This window comes from Megascapheus bottae, chromosome 4, assembly GCF_031878675.1.
Source record: "Megascapheus bottae isolate mThoBot1 chromosome 4, mThoBot2.hap1, whole genome shotgun sequence".
Lineage (NCBI taxonomy): Eukaryota > Metazoa > Chordata > Mammalia > Rodentia > Geomyidae > Megascapheus > Megascapheus bottae.
The window spans coordinates 27704429-27719929 of NC_143512.1; the positions used below are offsets into that span (position 1 = coordinate 27704429).

At 33.9% G+C, this 15501-nt stretch overlaps 1 protein-coding gene across 1 annotated transcript in view; it reads left to right on the forward strand.

The window, feature by feature from the left end:
• The window catches only part of Skic3 (SKI3 subunit of superkiller complex), a 72614-nt gene that overhangs the window by 50250 nt on the left and 6863 nt on the right, over positions 1-15501 (forward strand). The window contains exons 29-38 of the mRNA XM_090331610.1: positions 821-945; positions 1707-1830; positions 2567-2788; positions 3875-3947; positions 4572-4625; positions 4798-4909; positions 6988-7116; positions 10861-10982; positions 11348-11506; positions 12019-12171. Coding sequence (XP_090187736.1) covers positions 821-945; positions 1707-1830; positions 2567-2788; positions 3875-3947; positions 4572-4625; positions 4798-4909; positions 6988-7116; positions 10861-10982; positions 11348-11506; positions 12019-12171 — 1273 coding nt within the window. The remainder of the gene's footprint in view (positions 1-820; positions 946-1706; positions 1831-2566; positions 2789-3874; positions 3948-4571; positions 4626-4797; positions 4910-6987; positions 7117-10860; positions 10983-11347; positions 11507-12018; positions 12172-15501) is intronic.

Sequence of the window (15501 nt, forward strand, 5' to 3'; positions counted from 1 at the left end):
AACAACTTATTTTGCTATCAATTAGTATTATATATTAGTATATATTCTAATTTATATTTTCACCAGTAAACAGAAAAAAATGACATAGTTTTGTGAAATTTTATTGGGTTTATATGCCTTCCAAAACAAATTAATGTGCAAATAGTTCATTCAAAAACTAAATTTGATTCTAATTATGCATTTTATTACATTAAACTTGTTAAATATGTTACTATACTCAGCATTAATTAACTAAGATACTCTGCTTAAAATGTTAGAATTTCCTATAAAAGTCAGTTTGAAATTATTTTATTACTTGAAATTTGGTTAAAGTTTGGTTTTTAGAAAACACACTGTTAGCTGGGCACAGGTGTAATCCTAGCTACTTAGGAGGCTGAGATCTGAGGTTGTGGTTCAAAGCCAGCCTGGGCATGAAAGTCCATGATACTCATACTTCCAGTTAACTACAAGAAAACTGGAAGTGGCACTGAGGTTAAACATGGAAGAGCAGAAGAGCTTAGCAACAGTGCCCAGGCCCAGAGTTTAAGCCTCACAACTGACAAAAGACACTGTACTGGAACTGGTCATGTTCATGTGGAACTTAAAAGAAACAAAATGTTTTATTTCACCTACCTCTAGTAGATCCTATTTTTGAAGTGTTTTCTATTATAAATCTTTTCAACAACTTTGTCATTAATAGATTATGGTGCACTAAATTACATTATTTAAAAACAAAGTGAAAGTGAAGTTTTAAAAAGGCTGTTAGTGTACTTATATCTATATTTTGATACTAGCCAAAATGATTTTCAGTATTAAAAATAAGTTGTGTTTTGCTTTTCAGTTCTATTGGTGAATATGATAAAGCTATTCAAGCTTTTAAATCAACATCCCTTGAAGATTTAGAAGACATCATAGGTTTTGCATTAGCCTTGTTCATGAAAGGACTATATAAAGAGAGCAATAAAGGTAAGTATGTTACTTTAAAGAGTACATCTTTTCAGAGCTGAGTAGAGTTTAATCATGATAAGCTTACATATAGAAAGGTATAGTACTACAGTGGGTGTACATATTTATTAAAATCTTGCTACAAGTCAGAGCTGTAATAGGCACTTTTAATGTGTTAACCTTATTTAGTACGTTTGGTAGTACAGAGTCCTTACAGTAGTACAGATCATGAAACTGAACCCTAAGATTATTTATGATATATAGGTGAATTAGCATTTGAAAAATGACAATTACTACTTTGTACCGATCAAATGAAATTGTATGAAAATGAAGACTTCAACTATTGTTGGGTTTTGATTTCTTCAAATATGTTAGATGAATAAATTTTTATGTACCTGATTTTGTAGAGGGCAGCTCATTTAAAGTATCCTCTGCCTACTTAATTTTTTTGCTGTGCACTGGGAGCTTTGGTATTTTCTCAGCATCTGCAGGTCTTTATTTTTGGCCACAGATGGCACTTAAAAAGAAATCACTCAAGGTTATGTTACCTGTGAAAGGTAGGGATTGTCCCATAATAATCTTAATGACACCCCTGAATCATCTTGAAACAGCTAAATCAATAAATTTTATGTCATCTACTTGAAAACAGAGAACAATAACATTTAATTTTATTTAAATCTTTTCATAAATGAAATTAGAAAGGGAAAAATTGTATACTTTGTCACTCAGAATTACTTACATATATACTTTTTTGTTTGCTTGTTTCCAACTCAATATAAAAGCATATGAAAGAGCCCTGTCTATTGTTGAATCAGAGCAAGACAAGGCCCATATCTTGACAGCTCTGGCAATAATAGAATATAAACAAGGGAAAATGGATATAGCCAAGTCACTACTATTCAAATGGTATGTATAATTGACTTCACATTTAACATGAATAAATACTTAAGTATTTGGGTTAAGGTATGGAACATTTTAATGAAAATCTTAATATTTTATAAAATTTGGGTGAGCAAAAGAGATTGGACCAACATGGTTCTGAATTTACACTTACAAATGTTGCAAAAGATTATGACTTAAATTATCATCCCTGGAACTATCCAATCTTTCAAAAAAGTTCTCTCCTTTGTGTATATTATTTATTTCAAGATTAATTACTATATCTAATAGGATCTTGAACTTTTAATGAAGACAATTGTAACTATAATTTGGTGCCTCATTATTCCCAGAGGTTTTTTTTCCCTCCCTTTCTTTGAACGCAGAGCCTATTCTTGCTAGCCACAGAGCTAGAGCTAGGCCTCTGACTCTTTTTTTTTTTCTCCAGACTGGTCTTGAACCATATTAGCTTTTTACTTCAATCAGAAAAAAAAAATGCTGTCTCTGTAGGTCTGGGTATGTGGCTCAAGTGGTAGAGTACCTGCTTGGCAAGCATATGGTACTAGGTTCAAATCTCAGTACCCCTCCTCCAAAAAAAGAGAAAGTAAGAGAAACTGCTAAAAATCCAAGAAATTTGATTCTGTATTGGCCTTAAATCCAGCTTAGTCTGGTGACTATCTGTAAGTAGCTTTTTGTGTTAAATATACATTAATAATCATTTAGACTGTATAGATGACTAACAAGGCAGTTTTAAATGTATTTATAGCTCTATTTTAAAGGAACCAACCATGGAAAGCCTTCAAACTCTGTGTGCCCTGGGGTTGGCAATGCAGGATGCAACACTGTCCAAAGCAGCACTTAATGAGTTACTGAAGCATGTCAAAAACAAAAGTAGTGATTATCAGAGATGTCTTCTTACTTCGGCAATTAGTGCACTCCAGGGCCGCAGTGTAGCAGTGCAAAGACAAGCTTCAAAAGCGGTCCACAGGTAATCTCTTACCCTTGAACTTAGGCCTAATTATATTTGAAGTCCTTGTGTTTTCACATTGGGCTTTATTAAGACTGTATATATGTATATTCTCTCTCTCTCTCTCTGTCTCTCTCTCTCTCTCTTCCCCCCCTTCCCCCCTCTCTCTCCTCCCTCCCTCCCTCCCCCCCTCCCTCAACTCTAGCTTTCTAGGATCATACATAGGACTAGGAATCTGGCTTTGCCTTTGTTATTTTGTTTGTTAAGAATTATTATTTTTTTAAATTGATCTAATGAATTTGGCCCTTACTCAGGTAAATGCCTCATTTGTTTTGAAATGTGTTATCTGATACAGACAAGGTTGATGGTTTTAGGAATTTAATCACTAATGTGGGCTGGGAGTTTGGCCTAGTGGTAGACCGCCTGCCTAGCAAGCATGAAGACCCAGGTTTGATTCCTCCATATCAAATACATAGAAAAGGCCAGAAATGGTGCTGTGGCTTAAATGGTAGAGCTCTAGCCTTGAGAAAGTCCATGGACAGTGCTCAGGCCCTGAGGTCAAGCCCGAGGACTGGAAAGAAAAAAAAACAAAAACACTTCATTAATGCTTCCAAAATTGGGAAATCTTATTAGCAACACTGGTTATTTTATTTTCAGTATATTGTCTTTCTTTTTTGGTATTTACAAGATTTAGTATAGTTTCTTTTTCATACTTTTTCGCTGGCTAGTTATATTTTTTGCAAGTTAGCTATTTTAATATGAAGTTTATTCCTTATGGTATCATTCCCAACAGAGTGCATCTTCATTCTATATAACATAATTTATCCTATAATTTTTACTCTATTTGTGCTTCCTTGAACAGTCTGTTACATTTCTCTAACTTGTATGGAAGTGTTGTGATTATTTCATTGTTAATTTTTCCTTTGTGTTTTAATAAGCATGTTTAGTGCATATTGGTTTACTAAAACTTAAGACCTGTTCAGTCAAACCTATGTAAGTAATGTAAGCAAACATGTCCTAAATGTGTAGATTTTAAGCATAAAAATATTGGTTATATTTTTGTGCTTACCTCATCTCTAAACTCAGTTCTTTTCATGGTCTCTTTAGTAACCCAGCAGACCCAGCTCTTTGGTCTTTGTTATCCCGAATTGTTGCTCAGTATGCTCAACGAAATGCAAAGGCAAGTAATTTTCTAAATTCTGGGAAAATGATGAAATAACTATAGTAATGGGATTACTATATATTTTCTTGTCAGTGGTAGGGTTGGGACTCTGGGCCTGGGCCCTGTTCTGAGCTGTTCATCTCATAGCTAGTGCTCTACTACATTGAGCCACAGTACCACTTCCAGTTTTCTGGTGGTTAATTGGAAATAAGAGCTTCATGGACTTCTGTGCCCGGCTGGCTTTGAACCATGATCCTCAGATCTCAGCCTCTTGAGTAACTAGGATTACAGGCATGAGCTGCGAGCACCTCGTGGATTATTATAATTTTAAATTGTAACATTTTTGGACAAATAATAAATACAATGAAAGGAATTTTGTCATTTAGCCAGACTATTATTTACACAAATACTAAGCTGAGTTACCTCTGTGAATTATTGTACTGTCATGGGTGTTGTGAATTTACGAAGAAGTTGGAAGATCTTTTCCAACACATAGATTATGTTATTGTTTGTGTGAGTAGATGACATTCATAGTATAATAGGCATTAGCTATTGTGTTTTCTCAATTCCAAAAGCTAATTTTATTTAAAAGCTTAAAAATAAGATGATAATACATTTCTCTAATTATATTTTCTATTATAGGGAGGTGCTGTAGCTGGAAATGTGGCTCATATTTTGGACTCAAATCATGGAAAGGTTAGTTTGTTCTATACAGAGGAAATAATTAGCTTGCTAACTAATATAAATGAATAATGAAATAATTTTCTTCATAGCTCTAGGGATTATATCAAGTACAATTCTTCCTTTAGTTTAAAAATACAGGGAACTATGAAGAGAATTGGTTGATACTTTTTCTTCTCTTCTGTAGAAGGCATTGTTGTACACTGCAGTAAATCAGTTGGCGATGGGAAGCAGTACAGGAGAAGATGAAAAAAATACTTCACTGAGGACCATTCAGAAGGCAGCTTTCCTTTCTCCAGGTGAAAATAATATCGAATTTATTAATTCCCATTGTATCAATCTTGGATTGTTATTTAGAAGAACAGAGTTTTAATTTATATGAAATAAGATACAAGGGAATTAACTTCTTTTTAAAGTTTTGCCTATTTACATTTGGAGCTGATAAATAAGAGATAATTATTGACACAGGCTGAAGGGAATGCCTACTTACAGATACTTTATGATTTGTTAACAAATATCTATATTATATATACGTGTGTGTGTGTGTGTGTGTGTGTGTGTGTGTGTGTGTGTGTGTGTGTGTGTATGTGTATTATATATGTTTTTGTTTTGTTTTGCCAGTACTGGGTCTTAAACTTAGGAACTAGGCACTGTCCTTGGTCTTTCCCAAGGCTAGTCCTCTACCACTGGAGACACAGTACCACTTGTGGCTTTTTCTGTGTATGTGGTATCAAGGGATATCAAACCCAGGACTGCATGCCTGCTAAGCAAGCATTCTGCCAGTAGGTCATGCTCCTGGGCCAATATTAGGTATTTTTAAGAAGTGGTTTTATTTCCATTATTCATCTGTCAATAGATCTGTATATACTCTATGTTCATTTATTTTTATGTGTAGTTAATTTATGAGGGTTGAGTGTATATCTTGTATGACTGTTAGAAATGCCAAGATTATGGCCTTGCAGCACAAGGTGTATCCACTTAATCTTATATAAACCTATACTCAGAAATTGTGGATACATTAGTTGTAATAAGATTTTAATCCTTAGTTATTATATAGTTCAGTTGCTTTGTTGTGTAGAAAGTTGGATCTAAAATGAGAAGTTGTTACACAGTTGTGACAAACCAAGGTTTTAAGTTCAGTCATGTTCTTTACATGATATAATTATTAAATCTTCAAGAAAAACTTTGTCTTTAAGTAGTTGTACAAAGGAGTTGTCATTCAACAAAGCAATTTATGTGTATGATGCAGCCTGATCATTGTCACTGCTTTCAACATTCTTAACCATTCTTCCTATCCACCCTTTCCCTTACTTTCCTTAATTTTGCAGGATATACATTGAGTTTTTGACAGCCTCCTTGTCATTAATTCTAGGGGTTGGTCCTAAAATTGTTCAGAACCCTATAATAAAGTTTAAAGTAAAAAACTATAATAGTTAGATTGCCTTATGTTGTTTAATATAGTCATTGTCTAGAAAAGTGTTACTATACCATTCGTAATAACACTGATCATCTATAAGTGAAATAGACATTTGATAGGAGTACTGATTTGGATGTATCATACAGATAGAAATATGTAATGTTGAACCTAAGAAATAGTTAAGTGGCTATATTATTAACTAGCACTCCCTTGTATGATTTTTAAAATCCTTTTTCTTTGGATAGACATAGCAATACTAAAATACTGACTACTAAAAGTAAGCTGTAAAATAAGGTTTATAATAATAAAACATCTCATAAATAGAGACAGACAGAGAGATAAACAACTTAAAACTTACAAGTCCTTTTCTGGCTTCTTTGTACAATTAACTTCCTTTAAAACAGTTAGTCACCTAATCTTTCAACCCACTGTCTTCCTCTGTCATCTGAAGCTGCTGTCCAGGTGTGGAAGAAGAATCAAATGGATGTATGGATATATTACGTAATCATGTATGTACTTGAAATAATGAAGTGACTTCTAGGCTTTTCTGCTGGTAGAGCTTTAATAACATAATGGATGTTTCTTTTGACTTACATGTTTCTTAAGAATGAAATAACTACATTGTCTTGGTTATTTTACAACTGAGCCTTTAATTACAGGAACTGAGTAAAAAGATGAGTATCTGAGATTGGTCCTTGAGGACAAGTGAAAGAGACTGAAGTTGCCCTTTCTACAGTAGCACAAAATCTAGGAAACAGATTTAACCAGCCAGGGAAGAAGAGGTTAATAGAGTACTTCTCATTGCATTATATGTTTGGAAAAAAAATTAAACAATTAATTTGCTTTAAGGAAATAAAAAATTTTCTAGAGATACAATTAGGTTTTACTTTTCGTAACTTTTCAGCAACATGTTGCTATTAAACAGCCTTATAACTCTTCTTAATTATATATTGTGTTTAGGTGACCCTGCTGTCTGGGCTGGGCTGATGGCGGCCTGTCATGCTGATGACAAACTAGCTCTAGTCAACAATACTCAGCCAAAGAGGATGGATTTATATTTGGCACTGTTCTCTGCTGTTTTTGCTTCAAGTAAGTTTTTAAAAGCATTTTTATACATGATTTAAATCAGGCTCTTGAAATGATTAAATCAGAAACACAAACAATTTCAGCACATATTGCTATAAAAATGCATTCCTTACAGAATCCATAGTTGTATAGCTGAACAGAAATATGATAAGAACATTGTGTACATATTTTTTATATTGCTTAAAAGTCCAGTGGGTACTGTTAATTGAAATCTTTGTTTTATAGATTTATTTGCTTTGAGACTTGACCAATGTTTAGGGATTCAAGGCGACTTGAAAGTCCTGTACTGAAACCAGCACTATTAATTATCCTGTGATTATTCTGGAAATCTTGATCAAAGTAGTTGTTATTATAATCACACTATTCAACACTGTCCTAGACATTCTTAAATATCTTCAATGAAAAGTGATCTATATTTTAGTATTATAAATATTTTAATGTACTTTGGCTCATTTTTTAAATTAATTTTAGGTTATCAATTTTTTAAAATAAATTCTAAAATTTATTATTCCTTGTCTTTTGTGGACTACCAAGGCAGTTTTTTTTTGTTTTGTTTTTGTTTTTTATTGTTGGGGTAATGTATAGAGGGGTTACAGTTACATTCACCGGGTAGTAGATGCATTACTTCTCATACATTGATATCCCTTCTCATGGTTTTGTCCTCATTGCCCTTCCTCCATGCTCTCCCAATCATCTTGTTTTCCTCTATTCCCTTTCCTATTTCAAATAAACAAATAAATGTATATGTAATATACAAGGTAACAAAGTCAGATACTGTAACAATATGAGATTAACCAAAAGGCAACAAAAGAGAAGAGAAATAACATAGTACATTAAGAACAACAATCATACAAGATGAAATTCTTGTTTCCATATCCTGGAGATCCTTTCATTTAGTCTCATCCTATATGACCTTTTGTACATAGGTTTTACACTATTGTAATCCTCTGCTAGGAGATTCCTAGATATGTACTAATTATTACAAATGAGGGAAACCTATGTTCATTTGGGTTTGGCTTACTTCACTTGATATGATTGTTTCCAAGTCTATTTCCTTACAAATGGGGCGATGTCATTCTTTCTGATAGCAGCATAGAGTTCCGTTGTGTATAAATACCACCTCGTCTTGATCCAATCATGTAGAGTGGCATCTGGGTTGGTTCCATATCTTTGCTATGGTAAATAGTGCTGCAGTGAACATTGTTGTGCTAGTGGCTTTAGTAAGTCCTTGTTTATGGGGATTTGGGTAAATGCCAAGGCAGTTTTTAAAAAGTAATTGCTTCTGTAGTGGCAAATATTGTAGTAAGGTGAACTTAAATAGCAACTCAAAATTCTAAAAACAAGTTACTTTTAAGCCAAATCCTACCTGTTTTTGTTTCTGATCCCCTGGGCAAATCTTTAATTGATTCTTTTATACTATAAACATTCAGAGTGATGATTGATTAACATCTACCATGTATTTTACTGTTTCTGTTTTTTTTTTTTTTCCAGTCCTGGGGTTTGAACTCAGGGCCTGAGCACTGTCATTGGGCTTTTTCAAGGTTAGCACTCTACCACTTATGCCACAGCACCACTTCTGAATTTTTCTATGTGTGTGGTACTGTGGAATTGAACCCAGGTCTTTGTGCATGCTAGTCAAGCATTCTACCACTAGGCCAAACTTCTGGCTCTGTTTCTTTTTATTTACCTTGATCTTTGTCTTTTATTCTTTTTCTACTGTTTATGGGTTTTTTTTTGACATTTTGTAAGATTTCATTTTTTTCTCCTTTGTTAGTAACTGATTATACTTCATTTTTCACTTTCTTAGTGGTTGCTCTCAAATGTGCTGTCGATTTTTACAACCAATATATACCCACTTTCAAATAACTCTCTACCATTTTATGGATAATAGAAGTATCTCACAATAGGATATTATGAGTTGTATATTTGTGTAGGACTAGTTGTTCTCACTACATGTTGGCACTTCTCAATGCATTATTTGGAAGTAAATGATAGACTTCTTCCTACACTGGCTATTAAAAATACAAAAATATTTCTGTAAACTGTCAAGAGGATTCTTTCCTGTAGAGCTTATTTAGTCCACCACTCTCAAAGAGCAATGTTCTGTACCAGATAGCAATTGATAGAAAACTTGAATAGAAATCAGCAAAGATACAATAAAGTCTTGAAAAACATTGTCAACTAATTTGATTTAATTGACACTTATAGAGTACCTTTTTCTCCTAAAATCTTTAGGGCATACATTTCAAGTATACACTGAATAATTACCTAAACATATCATATAAAATTAGTTCCAAAAAGCCTAAAAGGATTCAAATCATGAAAAATATGCAAAGTAAAAATATGGTTTTTTTTGTACTCTACCACTAGGCGAAACTCCTAGCCCCAAAGTATGCTTTTTAAAAATAAGAGTGGCATTGCATTAGAATGGAAGCTCATGTACTTTACTGATGAACTCTGCTAAACATTTAAGAAGTAAATAATCCCAATTTTATACAAATCCTTTCAGAAAATCAGAGCTAGTTAACTCTTAACATATTCTATGTGGCCACCAGCACTACTCTGTACCCTAAACCTGAATGAAGACACGATAACAAAAGTGTAGAACACTGTTGCTCATAAATAGATGGAGAAATTTGTAACAATTCAATTCGTAATCAGTTCAAACCCAACAAGTTATAAGAAAGATAATTACTATCAAGTAATATTTATCCAAGGATTCTTAAAATCAGTTCACCATATTAACCTGTGTTGAAGATGCCAAAGAAGTTCTACATGGTTTCATTTATTTGGAATTGAAGGAAACAGCAAGTGGGATGAGTATCATAGTTTGTAATCCTCAGTGGCCTATTACTTGACAGGGTTAAGTTTGAGGAAATCTAAGACAAGATCAGCTCAGGTAAAGTTCTTAAGACCGCTTCTCAACCTAGGCTCAGTGATGCATATCTGTTATTTTAGGTACAACAGGAAGCCTAATATAGGCATATACCTGGGCAGGAAGTAAGACCTTGTCTTAGAAGTAACCAGCACATAAAAAAGAAAAGAATGCTTGCCTAATCAAGTGCATGACCCTGAGTTCAAAGCCTAATAATGACAAAATAAATAAATGGAAATAAAAACAGAAGACAATTATGATTTTTAAATGTTGAAGAGTCACTTAAGGACAGAGGGCAAGGGGAATTGGCTACTTTGAGAATTGACTATAGAGAACAGGAGGGAACTTGATAATAAGAGTCTATTCATTATCTTAATTATAGTAATAATTTACTCATGTATAATGTTAAAACTGTTCATATTGTATAGTTTGAATTCCTACAGCTTATCTTACTTGAATTATATTGTGATAAATTCTGAATTTTTCCAGTGAACTCTTTTCATTGTTACTGTGGATAGTGATTTTAAATTTAAGTGTAAGCCACAAGTATACAAGGTATTAAGGTATTTAACTGGAAGTACTTTGCCATGAAACCTTCCAGAAACCTGTCTCATGGCAAGTCTTTGGTCTTCTTGTAGTACTTGTAAGTTTTAAAATCTATATATGCAAGATCTTGGCATGGTCACACACTTCAGTGATTGCTCTGGAGGGTGAAGCCAGTGGATCAAAAGTTTGAGTCCAGCCTGGACTACAGAGTGAGATTATTAAAAAAATGTACATGGATGAGAAGTCTAAAATATTTTTAAGAAATTATTCTTCTTAGGCTGTATTTTAAGTCAGAAGAAAGTAATACTGATCTTATTTGTTTACAGTTAAGGACAAAGAAATTCCTGAAAATTACAACCAATGTCTTGAAAAATGGTCTCTTTTACAAGCTGTCACTGGTCTCATGGACGCAGGAAGAATAGCTGAAGCTGAATTGCTGTGTACAAAGGTATTGTTATAGAACGATGCAATAATGTATAATAGTGATGTTTATTCTTTATTATATTTTTTTATTTTAGCCATTAAGAGTCAAACTTTTTTTTCAGGATATCATCTAGAAATAAACTAAATCACAGGTGTATATTAAGTCTAAAATTATTTTATATGCCATGATAATAGTATTGCCTACTTTAAAGAGTACGTAAATTAGTTTATTTCCAGATAATTCAGTTGTTTATTTAGCTTTTGTCACTGTTATAGTAAAAAAAGGTTCATATTAATCATTTTCCCTCAACATGGAGCATAGTTTAATTGTCTTTACTTTTATCACTTAAAACATATTTGATATGTTCCTGTTTGGGATTTAATTTTTAGAATTTAAAGAATCACCCTGATCAGCCAGCTATTATCTTGCTTTTGAGACAAGTTCAGTGTAAATCACTCCTGGAGTCGCAAAAGCCACTCCCAGATGCTGTGCTTGAAGAACTTCAGAAAACAGTCATGTCCAACTCAACCTCTGTTCCAGCTTGGCAAGTAAGTTCTCCTCTTTCTCATGACATGTGTCCTGATGTTAAATGCTCCATAATACTAGTTAAGGTCAGGAGTATATATCATCTTTATTTGTCTTATTTTCAAAATCATGATATATCTTCCAACTTGAAGCTGTGAAGAGTATTGTTTGAGTAACCAAGGAAGTTGAACAATCATTTAGGGTCTGCTCCTCTAATGCTTCAAAGCTTCATTTTTATATACTGATGGGCTAGACTTTATTACTTTCAAGCTCAATTCTACTTAGTTATAACATGATTTTTATGAGTGCAGCTCTTTGAAATTTGTGGAAATTTAATTTATGACCCAACATTTTGGTAAATGTTGCAAATGCACTTACAAAGAATATGTGTTCTGTAGTTATTGACTATAATGTTTTCAACAGGTAATTTAAATCAAGCTTACCAACAATTAAAAAATTTAGCAAAGATAATTGAGTTTGTTACAGTGTTGAATCTGACTGTGCTAAACAAAAATCCTCCCTCTCTGTTCATTAGTGGCTGGCACAGGTGTATCAGTCCCAAGGAATGCTGAGTGCTGCAGAGATGTGTTACAGAAAGAGTCTACAAGTGGCATCACAACAGGGCAGTTGGAGTGGGAAGCTCTCGAGTCTGTTGAAATTAGCACTGCTTGCGTTAGAAGTGTGCATGGTAAAGTATTGTTATAATTATCATCTTGAAAACTTGATTGTTCCCTCTTTTTTTAAATATGAAAACCTTTCACATGATGTGATTCTGGAGATTCTATTGTTCTATTGTCTTCATTGTGGTAGGCTTTGGGGTTCTTGGGAGATTATTAAGTACCATAAGTCACAGGCTGCATCAGACCATCTTAACTGGGACAAAGAAGTTTCTACGATTGTTATTTTAAAAGTTGAAACATAACAGAATATACATTTATTTCTTGGTGATTTAAATAAGAATTGAACTCTATTATTAATCTGTGACAAAGATGCTAATATCTAAGATAGTCTGGGCTTGAGAGCTATCCCTGAGATTCTTTTGAACAAGACTAACACTCTACCACTTGAGCCAAAGTGCCTTTTCCGGCTTTTTCTGTTTATATAGTACCGAGAAATTGAACCCAGGGCTTCATGCATGCTAGGCAAGCACTCCACCACTAAGCCACATTCTCCCCTTTCCTTCTTTATTTGTACTAATGGAGATAAGAGTACTGACATTGCATTTCATGCAATTTATTATCCATATAAAAAAGTAGCTTTTATAAATATAACTAACCTTAAGGCAATAATCAAGTTTAATGTATTGTTAAAAAATATTGACACTCAGCAGTTACTATAAAAGAATAAAGATGATGCCATATTTCTGTAGTAAACAGCTAAAAGTATGAGGAAAGATACATTAAAATTATCATATTTACAGCAGACTATGTATATAAAGATATTAGATACCAGATTCTAAAATTAGATCAGATCAAGATACAGATTTTTTAAGTTAAAATTTTATTTTCTTTAAGTAGTTTTACAAAGGACTATTCAGCAAATCGGTTTATAATTATATTATATCTTGATTGATGCCACTCATTTCATCATTCTCCTTGGTTTCTCCCAACCCAACCCTTCTCCTCAGTTTTCCTAGCTACATTGGCTATGCATTGAATATTATGACTATATGCTCCCTCCTTGCTTCTCTGAATTCATCTGTCTTCTCACCTTGACCTCCCCCAACATTTTTTAAGTACTAGTTTTCTGGCATTTCTTTGTTAGAATTACACTATCAGAATTCTCCCCAGAAAATACTGTTCTTCAGTTAATGTTTGTGCATAATTGCATACAACCTCATATATATTTACTTGTATATTTATAAATTAAATATAGCTCCCACATATGAGAAAAATAGATGTGTCCTTTGTCTCTCTGGACCTAATTTCACTTAACATAAATTCTCCTAGATACATTCATTTTTGCAAATGATGTAATAATCATTCTTCCTTGTGGATGAATAAAATTTCATTGTGTATAAATATCACATTTTCTTGAGCCATTTGTTTGTCTAAAGAGAATCATCTGATCTGTTTCTGTGGTGAATAATAGCTATGATGAATAATGCAGCAACAAACATGGTGATACAAGTGGCTTTATCATGTCCTACTTTGGGATATAGATTTTTGAAAACGGATGAACCTGTAAGGCATTAGATAGCTGAAAAAGACTGAAGAAATTTCTTTTTTTATTTTTTATTTTTTATTGTATTTAATAAAAGGGTTACATGATATTTGCCAGATAGAAGGTGCATTAATTCACATACATTGATACCCTTCCACATGTCTTGGTCCCCATTACCCTCTCCCCCACCCCCCCCTCTTGGTTTTCCTCCCTTCCCTGTCCAATTTCAAGTAACCAAATACAAATGTATCCAATATATCAGATAACAAAATGAGATATTGTGACAATATGAGATAACAAAGGAACAGCAAAAGAGATGAGAGATAACATAGCACCTTAAGGACAGCAATCATTTGTTATATGGCTTTTGTTTCAATTAGATATTGTCTCCCCAGATCTACTTGGCACATTTAAATAGATACACACATGAAGAAGAACTGCTACCAGAGAAAGGGGAGGGACTTTGATGTATGTCTTTTGAGGACTTAAAGGCCTATATCTGAGAGCATACAGATATGTAGCTACTGTGTTTCAGAGGGAGTAGCTCTTGGTCTGTGGTGTGAATGTGAAGAAGAAAATTGCTAAGCTTTAGGAAGTGACTGCTTGCTTCTTTAGAAGAGTGGTTAACAGTGGGAGAATGCCAAGGTGGGCAGGAATATCAGCTTGTGTACAGGGAGGAGGGAGTGAAAGAGAGCTGTAGCAGATGGGATCAGCAGCGCTCTGTGTTTTAGGTCCAGAAATGAGCTATATACCCAGTGGGAGAGGACTGCTTGTAGGAGTTTTCTTAGATCCTGTGAGCTAGATTGGTCCCAAGGAAGGTAGCAGTTTCCAAAATGATAGAGAATTTGGAAAATAAGAGGAATTGGATGTCCATGGTATCTAACTGAAGATATTCAAGTTAGTGTTTTGTAAAACTCATTAATTGTGCTTACGAGCTATATATGTATTCAGTAAAAGCTGTTCTTTAAAAGGGGAAGGATGTGGTACTTCACATTTGTAATCTCAGGTAGGTAGGGCGTGGAGATAGCAGGTGATGGTGCCAGGCTACATTCTACAGAAAATTAGCAGGATACTCTCTCAGTAAGAGGTGGGCATAGCAGTCTGTACTGTAGATAGCCCCAGCTCCTTCAGAGACCGGAGTTAAAAGGATTGCTCTTCAAGGACAGCCTGTGGAAGTGCTTAAGATCACATAGGGGAAAAAGAATCCAAAAAGACTCTGAATTCAATCTCAGTTCTTCTGAAAAGAAAATACAAAACAAAACTACTCCGATTTGTGCATTTTAGTCTCTTCCTTGGCTAGTGATGTGCAGTACAATTCTCTCTTGATTTAGATTTGGGGCATCAGCAGCAAAACGTGTCTTTTGTCCAACCACATGGACATGAGTGTAAACATCCAGTGCTGTATAGTGTGCTGTGTTGCTTAACTGTAATATTTAGTGGCTTAAGTGTATTAAATGCATTTAGATTTGACATTTTCAACTGACAGTGGGTTTATTCAGACTTAACCCCATCGTAAGTCAATGAATCTTTATGCTTGCCCAGTTTAGTAAAACTACAGATGAGGACAGTCCAGCTTCATGAGCATGCTATCTCAGAGCTCTATTCTTGGTTTAGTGCTCTGCAGGCACCATCTTGAAATTCTTAATTTTTAATCAAAGGGTCCAGTCTTTGTATTTTACACAGAGTTTTGTCTTTGGCCATGTATATGAATATAAAATAGCCCAAGAAGTGGGAGTTTCTGATAATGCCAGGAAGAACAAAGAACTTTAAATATTTGTAAGGCCTACAGAATTTAATACCACCATTCAGTGTTACCAATAAGCACAAACTTCTGAAATTTCAGTAGTACCCCAAG